Genomic DNA, 12,182 nt, shown 5'->3' with positions numbered 1-12,182 from the left:
GGCAGAGCCATAACAGGTTGAGGTGGGCAGAGCCATAACAGGTTGAGGTGGGCAGAGCCATAACAGGTTGAGGTGGGCAGAGCCATAACAGGTTGAGGTGGGCAGAGCCATAACAGGTTGAGGTGGGCAGAGCCATAACAGGTTGAGGTGGACAGAGCCATAACAGGTTGAGGTGGGCAGAGCCATAACAGGTTGAGGTGGACAGAGCCAGACCAGTCAGGTTGAGGTGGACAGAGCCATAACAGGTTGAGGTGGACAGAGCCATAACAGGTTGAGGTGGGCAGAGCCATAACAGGTTGAGGTGGACAGAGCCATAACAGGTTGAGGTGGACAGAACCATAACAGGTTGAGGTGGGCAGAGCCATAACAGGTTGAGGTGGACAGAGCCATAACAGGTTGAGGTGGACAGAACCATAACAGGTTGAGGTGGGCAGAGCCATAACAGGTTGAGGTGGACAGAGCCATAACAGGTTGAGGTGGGCAGAGCCATAACAGGTTGAGGTGGACAGAGCCATAACAGGTTGAGGTGGACAGAACCATAACAGGTTGAGGTGGGCAGAGCCATAACAGGTTGAGGTGGCAGAGCCATAACAGGTTGAGGTGGGCAGAGCCATAACAGGTTGAGGTGGGCAGAGCCATAACAGGTTGAGGTGGGCAGAGCCATAACAGGTTGAGGTGGGCAGAGCCATAACAGGTTGAGGTGGGCAGAGCCATAACAGGTTGAGGTGGGCAGAGCCATAACAGGTTGAGGTGGGCAGAGCCATAACAGGTTGAGGTGGGCAGAGCCATAACAGGTTGAGGTGGGCAGAGCCATAACAGGTTGAGGTGGGCAGAGCCATAACAGGTTGAGGTGGGCAGAGCCATAACAGGTTGAGGTGGGCAGAGCCATAACAGGTTGAGGTGGACAGAGCCATAACAGGTTGAGGTGGGCAGAGCCATAACAGGTTGAGGTGGGCAGAGCCATAACAGGTTGAGGTGGGCAGAGCCATAACAGGTTGAGGTGGGCAGAGCCATAACAGGTTGAGGTGGGCAGAGCCATAACAGGTTGAGGTGGGCAGAGCCATAACAGGTTGAGGTGGGCAGAGCCATAACAGGTTGAGGTGGACAGAGCCATAACAGGTTGAGGTGGGCAGAGCCATAACAGGTTGAGGTGGACAGAGCCAGACCAGTCAGGTTGAGGTGGACAGAGCCATAACAGGTTGAGGTGGGCAGAGCCATAACAGGTTGAGGTGGACAGAGCCATAACAGGTTGAGGTGGACAGAACCATACCAGTCAGGTTGAGGTGGACAGAGCCATAACAGGTTGAGGTGGGCAGAGCCATAACAGGTTGAGGTGGACAGAGCCATAACAGGTTGAGGTGGGCAGAGCCATAACAGGTTGAGGTGGGCAGAGCCATAACAGGTTGAGGTGGGCAGAGCCATAACAGGTTGAGGTGGGCAGAGCCATAACAGGTTGAGGTGGGCAGAGCCATAACAGGTTGAGGTGGGCAGAGCCATAACAGGTTGAGGTGGGCAGAGCCATAACAGGTTGAGGTGGGCAGAGCCATAACAGGTTGAGGTGGGCAGAGCCATAACAGGTTGAGGTGGGCAGAGCCATAACAGGTTGAGGTGGGCAGAGCCATAACAGGTTGAGGTGGGCAGAGCCATAACAGGTTGAGGTGGGCAGAGCCATAACAGGTTGAGGTGGGCAGAGCCATAACAGGTTGAGGTGGGCAGAGCCATAACAGGTTGAGGTGGGCAGAGCCATAACAGGTTGAGGTGGGCAGAGCCATAACAGGTTGAGGTGGGCAGAGCCAGACCAGTCAGGTTGAGGTGGGCAGAGCCATAACAGGTTGAGGTGGGCAGAGCCATAACAGGTTGAGGTGGGCAGAGCCATAACAGGTTGAGGTGGGCAGAGCCAGACCAGTCAGGTTGAGGTGGGCAGAGCCATAACAGGTTGAGGTGGGCAGAGCCATAACAGGTTGAGGTGGGCAGAGCCATAACAGGTTGAGGTGGGCAGAGCCATAACAGGTTGAGGTGGGCAGAGCCATAACAGGTTGAGGTGGGCAGAGCCATAACAGGTTGAGGTGGGCAGAGCCATAACAGGTTGAGGTGGGCAGAGCCATAACAGGTTGAGGTGGGCAGAGCCATAACAGGTTGAGGTGGGCAGAGCCATAACAGGTTGAGGTGGGCAGAGCCAGACCAGTCAGGTTGAGGTGGGCAGAGCCATAACAGGTTGAGGTGGGCAGAGCCATAACAGGTTGAGGTGGGCAGAGCCATAACAGGTTGAGGTGGACAGAGCCATAACAGGTTGAGGTGGGCAGAGCCAGACCAGTCAGGTTGAGGTGGGCAGAGCCATAACAGGTTGAGGTGGACAGAGCCATAACAGGTTGAGGTGGGCAGAGCCATAACAGGTTGAGGTGGGCAGAGCCATAACAGGTTGAGGTGGGCAGAGCCAGACCAGTCAGGTTGAGGTGGGCAGAGCCATAACAGGTTGAGGTGGGCAGAGCCATAACAGGTTGAGGTGGGCAGAGCCATAACAGGTTGAGGTGGGCAGAGCCATAACAGGTTGAGGTGGGCAGAGCCATAACAGGTTGAGGTGGGCAGAGCCAGACCAGTCAGGTTGAGGTGGGCAGAGCCATAACAGGTTGAGGTGGGCAGAGCCATAACAGGTTGAGGTGGGCAGAGCCATAACAGGTTGAGGTGGACAGAGCCATAACAGGTTGAGGTGGACAGAGCCATAACAGGTTGAGGTGGGCAGAGCCATAACAGGTTGAGGTGGGCAGAGCCATAACAGGTTGAGGTGGGCAGAGCCAGACCAGTCAGGTTGAGGTGGGCAGAGCCATAACAGGTTGAGGTGGGCAGAGCCATAACAGGTTGAGGTGGGCAGAGCCATAACAGGTTGAGGTGGGCAGAGCCATAACAGGTTGAGGTGGGCAGAGCCATAACAGGTTGAGGTGGGCAGAGCCATAACAGGTTGAGGTGGGCAGAGCCATAACAGGTTGAGGTGGGCAGAGCCATAACAGGTTGAGGTGGGCAGAGCCATAACAGGTTGAGGTGGGCAGAGCCATAACAGGTTGAGGTGGGCAGAGCCATAACAGGTTGAGGTGGGCAGAGCCATAACAGGTTGAGGTGGGCAGAGCCATAACAGGTTGAGGTGGGCAGAGCCATAACAGGTTGAGGTGGGCAGAGCCATAACAGGTTGAGGTGGACAGAGCCATAACAGGTTGAGGTGGGCAGAGCCATAACAGGTTGAGGTGGGCAGAGCCATAACAGGTTGAGGTGGGCAGAGCCAGACCAGTCAGGTTGAGGTGGGCAGAGCCATAACAGGTTGAGGTGGGCAGAGCCAGACCAGTAAGGTTTAAAGCTAGACTAGAGAGAGGTAGGACTGACTCAGATATGAGAGGACACTAAAGCCGGGGGTACACTACATGATTTTGGGCCTGATTTAGCTTTCCCAGACAAGTTTTTGACATCGGAGACAGAATCATGGGACGCACGGTCGTCACGATGCTCGTCAGAGACACAATCTGAGGGCTACCGATCCCGTCTTTGAGCGGTCCCAGACGTCCCGATATTTTTGGTGTCAAATTGTTAGAGCTCTGAAGTTCACAAACAATGTTATTAAATTCAAAATGTTGGCTAGATATTTCAACGCTGTATGGGAAGCATGAATGTCTGACAGAAAACTTTATTACGCCGTTTTGAGTTTGTAGCTACATGAACAATCTAATCACATCATAGTTTTTGCGAGACGGCGTGGTATCGAGAATCATCACGACCAAGTGCAGAATCCTGTAGTGTGTTATCCCAGTCTGTACCAGATAGTTTAGTCTGGGCACCACTACATTGGCAAGACAAAAAAACTAGTTGTTGAATACGATGTTAACATTTTGAAAGTCGTGTAGTGTACGCCTGGCACAACAGAGAATTATGGGTACTGTAGTACATCATGGACTTACAGACAACAGAGAATTATGGGTACTGTAGTACATCATGGACTTACAGACAACAGAGAATTATGGGTACTGTAGTACATCATGGACTTACAGGCAACAGAGAATTATGGGTACTGTAGTACATAATGGACTTACAGATATGGCAGAGATGCAGATGTGGTAGAGTCTATCGTCAGCTGTAGGGTCACATGGTGGGATTACTCTGCAAAGTAACATTCACAAACACAGAAACAATGCATTATGGGTACTGTAGTTCTAGTACAGCTGTATATAATGTAATGCTTCATGATAATGCTATAATTCTTCATAGTAATGCTATAATGCTTGATGGTAATGCTATAAGGCTTAATAGTAATCCTACAATTCTTCATGGTAATGCTATAATGCTTGATGGTAATGCTATAAGGCTTAATAGTAATCCTACAATGCTTCATAGTAATACTATAATGCTTCTCTGCAACGCTATAATGCTTCATAGTAATGCTATAATGCGTCATGGTAATGCTACAATGCTTCAAAGTAATACTATAATGCTTCATGGTAATTATATAATGCTTCATAGTAATGCTATAATGCTTCATAGTAATGCTATAATGCTTCATAGTAATACTATAATGCTTCATGGTAATACTATAATGCTTCATAGAATGGGTACTGTAGCGTTAATGCTATTGCTTGGGAAAGGTCAGAGAGGAATATACTAGAACATCTTTGGCATTACTGGGCCACATAGTAAAGCCAGCAGTACTAGGCTTCATAGTAAAGCTACCATAGCAGTAATGCTAGCCGATATGCTAGCAGTAATGGTGGGATTGATAGGCCTTACTGGGCCTCATAGTAAGCTAATGCTAGCCGATATGCTAGCAGTAATGGTGGGATAGATAGGCCTTACTGGGCCTCATAGTAAGCTAATGCTAGCCGATATGCTAGCAGTAATGCTAGCAGGGAATCCCAGGGATATATTGTGAGTGATATGTAGGCCTACAGGGTCATATTCATTAGGACACAGCATAGCAACATATTTTGCAACTGAAATGAAAAATTTGCTATTCTTATTGGACAAGTTCAGGCGGTCTCTCCTAGTCAGTTTTTTTTTTTTCATTTGTGCCTAATGAATAAGACCCAGGCCTGCCAGAGCAGGGAGGAATGGCTGACAGACTGACTGAGGTGCTGCAGGATCTGAGTGTTACTAAACCTAGTGACTGTTACTAAGCTAAACTATCAGGATCTGACTGTTACTAAACCTAGTGACTGTTACTAAGCTAAACTATCAGGATCTGAGTGTTACTAAACCTAGTGACTGTTACTAAGCTAAACTATCAGTATCTGAGTGTTACTAAACCTAGTGACTCTTACTAAGCTAAACTATCAGTATCTGACTGTTACTAAACCTAGTGACTGTTACTAAGCTAAACTATCAGGATCTGAGTGTTACTAAACCTAGTGACTGTTACTAAGCTAAACTATCAGGATCTGACTGTTACTAAACCTAGTGACTGTTACTAAGCTAAACTATCAGTATCTGAGTGTTACTAAACCTAGTGACTGTTACTAAGCTAAACTATCAGTATCTGAGTGTTACTAAACCTAGTGACTGTTACTAAGCTAAACTATCAGGATCTGACTGTTACTAAACCTAGTGACTGTTACTAAGCTAAACTATCAGGATCTGAGTGTTACTAAACCTAGTGACTGTTACTAAGCTAAACTATCAGGATCTGAGTGTTACTAAACCTAGTGACTGTTACTAAGCTAAACTATCAGTATCTGAGTGTTACTAAACCTAGTGACTGTTACTAAGCTAAACTATCAGTATCTGAGTGTTACTAAACCTAGTGACTGTTACTAAGCTAAACTATCAGGATCTGAGTGTTACTAAACCTAGTGACTGTTACTAAGCTAAACTATCAATCAAATGTATTTATAAAGCCTTTTTACATCAGCAGATGTCACAAAGAAACCCAGCCTAAAACCCCAAACAGCAAGCGATGTATCTGAGTGTGACTAAACCTATCATACACGATCATTACTAAACCTAGAGCAACAGGACCTTTGAAGTGGATGTGTTTATGCAGCCAGAATACATTTAGCAGACGCTCTTATCCAGAGCGACTTACAGTTCGTGAGTGCATACAGTTTTCATACTGGCCCCCCGTGGGAATCGAACCCACAACCCTGGTGTTGCAAGCGCCATGCTCTAACAACTGAGCTACAGGGGACTACATCCACTAGTCTCAGTAAATCACAGCATCATCATGGACAACAGCAGTGGAATCCACATTACGCTGCAGACATTTGACTAGTCAGAAAACATTAAGCCTAAGGAGTGAAGGTAAAAAGTATTTGCCACCCTCATTCCATGATAAACATTGTAAAAACATAACGAGGGGTGAAAGTAAAGAAGCTCACACAACATAGCTATAATCAGACTGAAAAGACTTGAATAACATCATATCTTATGTACACTCAAACAGTTTCCTATTCTGTAAGGTCTGTCTGGCCACAACTGGAACTGGAGAATCCGTAGAAAAGCACACTTACGTAACATTTAGTTTAGTCCATCATTTACTAGTTAATCACCTCCAGGCTTCAGCCACATCTACTGTATGGAGATACTAGTTAATCACACTGACCACCTCCAGGCTTCAGCCACATCTACTGTATGGAGATACTAGTTAATCACACTGACCACCTCCAGGCTTCAGCCATGTCTACTCTATGGAGATACCAGTTAATCACACTGAACACATTCAGGCTTCAGCCATGTCTACTGTACTGAGATATTAGGGCTTCAGCCATGTCTAATGTATTGAGATATTAGGGCTTCAGCCATGTCTACTGTATGGAGATACTAGTTAATCACACTGACCACCTCCAGGCTTCAGCCATGTCTACTGTATGGAGATATTAGGGCTTCAGCCATGTCTACTCTATGGAGATATTAGTTAATCACACTGAACACATTCAGGCTTCAGCCACATCTACTGTATGGAGATATTAGGGCTTCAGCCATGTCTAATGTATTGAGATATTAGGGCTTCAGCCATGTCTACTGTATGGAGATATTAGGGCTTCAGCCATGTCTACTCTATGGAGATATTAGGGCTTCAGCCATGTCTACTGTATGGAGATATTAGGGCTTCAGCCATGTCTACTGTATGGAGATATTCAGGCTTCAGCCATGTCTAATGTATTGAGATATTAGGGCTTCAGCCATGTCTACTGTATGGAGATACTAGTTAAGCACACTGAACACCTCCAGGCTTCAGCCATGTCTAATGTATGGAGATATTAGGGCTTCAGCCATGTCTACTCTATGGAGATATTAGTTAATCACACTGAACACCTCCAGGCTTCAGCCATGTCTAATGTATGGAGATATTAGTGCTTCAGCCACGTCTATTGTTGGGAGATATTAGGGCTTAAGCCATGTCTACTCTATGGAGATATTAGGGCTTCAGCCATGTCTAATGTATGGAGATATTAGGGCTTCAGCCACATCTACTGTATGGAGATATTAGTGCTTCAGCCACGTCTATTGTTGGGAGATATTAGGGCTTAAGCCACATCTACTGTTTGTAGATATTCATATTTCAGCCAAATCTACTGTATGGAGATATTAGTGCTTCAGCCACATCTACTGTTTGGAGATATTAGTCCTTCAGCCAAATCCACTGTTTGGAGATATTAGTGCTTCAGCCAAATCCACTGTATGGAGATATTAATGCTTCAGCCACATCTACTGTTGACTTGACTTCACCATATTGATGCAGTCCGTCCAAATGAAGGATTCAAACATTTATCCAAGGGTATATGAAGCAGATTTCAACAATATTCAAATCACTGACCCACACAACAAGTCGAAGAGAACAATGAAACAACAAAAGTAAAAAATCCAAGGATGGGTTTGTCATCCAGAATGGAATAATAAAGATGGGTTTGTCATCCAGAATGGAATAATAAAGATGGGTTTGTCATCCAGAATGGAATAATAAAGATGGGTTTGTCATCCAGAATGGAATAATAAAGTTACTGCCATAGAGATGTCATTTAATGGTGTGGACTCACTTGACTGGGACCTTGGTGGACACTTTAATTTAACCAAATTATTAGGAAGAGGATTTCACTGCTATTCATTCACAAACCCACAACAAGTCGTAGAGAACAATGAAACAACAGTGTTTGGAACAACAGTGATTGGAGCAATTGGAATAATAAGAGTTAACAGTACTCACTCAACTGGGACCTTGGTAGGCACAGCGTTCTCCATGTTCCAATCAGGGTAATCATAGTAGTCCTTTGCTAAGTCTTCAGTGGCACTCATCCTGCTGTCTGGCTCTCGTTCACACAGATCCTATGTCCGATTCTAGAACACTGCTGTCTGGTTCTCGTTCACACAGATCCTATGTCCGATTCTAGAACACTGCTGTCTGGTTCTCGTTCACACAGATCCTATGTCCGATTCTAGAACACTGTCTAGAACACTCTGGAACACACTTGGAACTCTCGAAACACTCTCGGATCACTCTAGAACACGCTCTAGAACAGTAGAACACTGCTGTTCACCCAACTATCAGGTCCTGTGTAACTCAGCTCAGGTCCCCTTTAGGACAAGAGGGGAAAAAGTTTTGTTGTTTCTCCGTAAGTTTGGTGGTGGTGGTTGCGTTTCTGTCTGGTGTGATGTGATGTGGTGCCCTCTTTGTACCCTGTGCTTTGGTCTCCTCTCTTTCCCACTCTCTTTCTTTCTTTCCCCTCTCTCTCTCTCTTCAGCTGCCTGGTTCCTCTGTGCGGCTGCAGCACAGTGATGTGACGGGTCCTGGCAGAGAGGCTCCTGGCTGCAAGGCTGCGGCTCCGTACTGCAGGCTGGGTCCGTCTGTCTGTCTATCTCACCCCCTTTTCTCAGTCCCACGCCACAACAGGCTTTTTTCAGACGAGGATTACCAACCACACTGGGAAACTGGGGGGAGAGAGAGAGAGAGAGAGAGAGAGAGAGAGAGAGAGAGAGAGAGAGAGAGAGAGAGAGAGAGAGAGAGAGAGAGAGAGAGAGAGAGAGAGAGAGAGAGAGAGAGAGAGAGAGGGAGGAGGGACAGAAAGTTTCAGCAGCTAATCTTCTGTCCCACCTGTAGCTTAGTGAGGTTAGAGAAACTTCATCTGTGTGTGTGCCCGGGCTGGGTTAATACTGGACATCACATCAGTGTTCATTAAAAACACAGTATTTAGATCACTGCCTTCCATCTCCTAGTTCATACATCCTGCCTGATGGACCACAGGGGCAGCAACAGGTGCCTGTAACTACGCTTGCAGAATTCCAGAAAATCCTGATTGGGGGATTCCAGATTTCCTGCTTTTTCCATCCTGATTTCAGGAATCTTCCAATCTAGGATTTCTGGAAAATCTAGACATTTTGGAAAAGTTACCAGAATTTCGCAACCCTAGCCCTATACAACCCAAATGTATTTACCTGTTACTGACCGGTTACTGACCTGTGAGTAGAGCTGTGGCTGAATGTTACTGACCTGTAGCTGGATTGGATCTGTGGTGAAGTGAGAAGGGAGCGATGACAGAGAGACAGTCGAGACAGTCGAGATTTATAAACCCCATCCTGACTGGGACTGTGTGGGCAGCTGATGCTGTCAGTTAAATGTTCCATGGTGACATCACTAATGACTAACACTGAGGGGTTTCCCTCCGTCACAGACGGAGCCATTATCTCTCTCTGTGGAAGGTTACCTTCCTGTGTAAGGTTACCTTCCTGTGTAAGGTTACCTGCCTGTGTAAGGTTACCTGCCTGTGGAAGGTTACCTTCCTGTGTAAGGTTTCCTTGGAGGAGTCGAACTGGAATGTGGCAGACGGCAGCACAACCTGAGACCACACACACACACACACACACACACACACACACACACACACACACACACACACACACCAGCTGGTCTCAACCTCTCCTCACCATGTAACTCTGCACATTCAGCATCAAGGAAGAGTTCCATCTCTGTCTGTGGTTAAATGTCCCCAGTTCTTAATCTACACCAGATAAACATTTACAAAAAGGTTTATATACAGGCTCATACACTTAGTACAAAAAAACATTAGGAACACCTGCTCTTTCCATGACATAGACTGACCAGGTGAATCCAGGTGAAAGCTATGATCCCTTATTGATGTCACTTGTTAAATTCTTCAATCAGTTGTAGATGAAGGAGAGGAGACGGGTTAAATAATATTTTTTAAGCCTTGAGACGATTGAGACATGGATTGTGGATCTGTCCCATTCAGAGGGTGAATGTTTATAACCCACCTGACCTTTGAGCCATAGCCCCCCCCAAAAAACTTTGATTGGGACACCTAGTCAGTTGCACAACTGAATGCATTCAACCAAAATGTGTCTTCCACATTTAACCCAACCCCTCTGGATCAGAGAGGTGTGGGGGGGGGGGGCTGCCTTAATCGACGTCCACATTATCGGCGCCCGGGGAACAGCTGTTGTGGGGGTTAAACTGCCTTGCTCAGGGCAGAAAAGGGATTTAAACAATCAACCTTTTGGTTATTTTCCCAACGCTCTAATCGCCAGGCTACCTGCCAATTGACTGAGATTAAGACTGTTGCTTTTGTTGCCACACTGCAGTCTGTGTACAAGTGAAGTACATTGTAATACATTGGATTACAAAGACTAAGGTTCAACGGAACAACCAAATAAGCTGCTAATTTTAGACAATTTTTCTGCAAATCAGTTTGTTGTGAAACTATGAAAGGTTTTGAAGGTATAATGTGTGGTAGGGTCAGCAGAAGATGGGAAATACTTTGGTAGCTAATTTTAGATCATTTGAGGGAGAATTCTTAGAGAAAGAAGAAAACAGTAGACTGATTTATTGGAGGTGGAGGGGGATGTTGCCTCTGGACTTGGAGGTGGAGGGGGATGTTTCCTCTGGACTTGGAGGTGGAGGGGATGTTGCCTCTGGACTTGGAGGTGGAGGGGGATGTTTCCTCTGGACTTGGAGGTGGAGGGGGATGTTGCCTCTGGACTTGGAGGTGGAGGGGGATGTTTCCTCTGGACTTGGAGGTGGAGGGGGATGTTGCCTCTGGACTTGGAGGTGGAGGGGGATGTTTCCTCTGGACTTGGAGGTGGAGGGGATGTTGCCTCTGGACTTGGAGGTGGAGGGGGATGTTGCCTCTGGACTTGGAGGTGGAGGGGGATGTTTCCTCTGGACTTGGAGGTGGAGGGGGATGTTGCCTCTGGACTTGGAGGTGGAGGGGGATGTTTCCTCTGGACTTGGAGGTGGAGGGGGATGTTGCCTCTGGACTTGGAGGTGGAGGGGGATGTTTCCTCTGGACTTGGAGGTGGAGGGGGATGTTGCCTCTGGACTTGGAGGTGGAGGGGGATGTTTCCTCTGGACTTGGAGGTGGAGGGGGATGTTGCCTCTGGACTTGGAGGTGGAGGGGGATGTTTCCTCTGGACTTGGAGGTGGAGGGGGATGTTGCCTCTGGACTTGGAGGTGGAGGGGGATGTTTCCTCTGGACTTGGAGGTGGAGGGGGATGTTGCCTCTGGACTTGGAGGTGGAGGGGGATGTTGCCTCTGGACTTGGAGGTGGAGGGGGATGTTTCCTCTGGACTTGGAGGTGGAGGGGGATGTTTCCTCTGGACTTGGAGGTGGAGGGGGATGTTTCCTCTGGACTTGGAGGTGGAGGGGGATGTTTCCTCTGGACTTGGAGGTGGAGGGGGATGTTTCCTCTGGACTTGGAGGTGGAAGGGGTATATTGTCTCACTCTCCTACCACCAAGAGGACCAACTGTACAGACAACCAGTAAAGTACATTAAAATGTAATTGTATTCAACATTCTGGCTTGTAGAGGAAACTTCCCTGATCCAAATGGTCATTTATCCCTGATGTTGAATTCAAAGCAATTCAACGTTGGCTCTTCAGGCTACTCCAGTGAATGTAATTGGCTCCAATGAGTTTAATTTGCTCAATTTTAGGAGTTGAGAAATCATTAGAAAGAAGATATTCTCCTCTTTTGTACTGTAGGTATGTAATTAAAATGTGTTTATTCTGTTGTTGCTTGTGATATTCATTAAAACATTGAAAAAAAAATTCCACTTTACATTATTTATGTATTTTTTGGCTGACCCCCTGCATTACCCTCAGTTGAATACCCCCGAATCAATGGATTCATCTTAAGATAGCTAGGTGAGACAACAACATGTCACAATCGTAGCAAATACATTTTCCCTCAACAAAGTATTTA

The 12,182-nt window shown here is 46.8% G+C and overlaps 1 protein-coding gene across 1 annotated transcript in view; it reads right to left on the bottom strand.

The window, feature by feature from the left end:
• Window positions 1-12,182, bottom strand: part of stra6 (signaling receptor and transporter of retinol STRA6) — a 124,111-nt gene that overhangs the window by 97,608 nt on the left and 14,321 nt on the right. Inside the window, exons 2-3 of the mRNA XM_045214917.1 lie at window positions 8,174-8,895; window positions 4,074-4,140 (exon numbers count right to left, since the gene is read on the bottom strand). Of these exons, the coding sequence (XP_045070852.1) occupies window positions 4,074-4,140; window positions 8,174-8,262 (156 nt within the window). The 5' untranslated portion in view covers window positions 8,263-8,895. The remainder of the gene's footprint in view (window positions 1-4,073; window positions 4,141-8,173; window positions 8,896-12,182) is intronic.

Source organism: Coregonus clupeaformis, unplaced genomic scaffold (genome assembly GCF_020615455.1).
Source record: "Coregonus clupeaformis isolate EN_2021a unplaced genomic scaffold, ASM2061545v1 scaf0337, whole genome shotgun sequence".
Lineage (NCBI taxonomy): Eukaryota > Metazoa > Chordata > Actinopteri > Salmoniformes > Salmonidae > Coregonus > Coregonus clupeaformis.
Note: the sequence above shows the minus strand (reverse complement) of the source record. Positions and strands in the feature narration are given on the sequence as shown.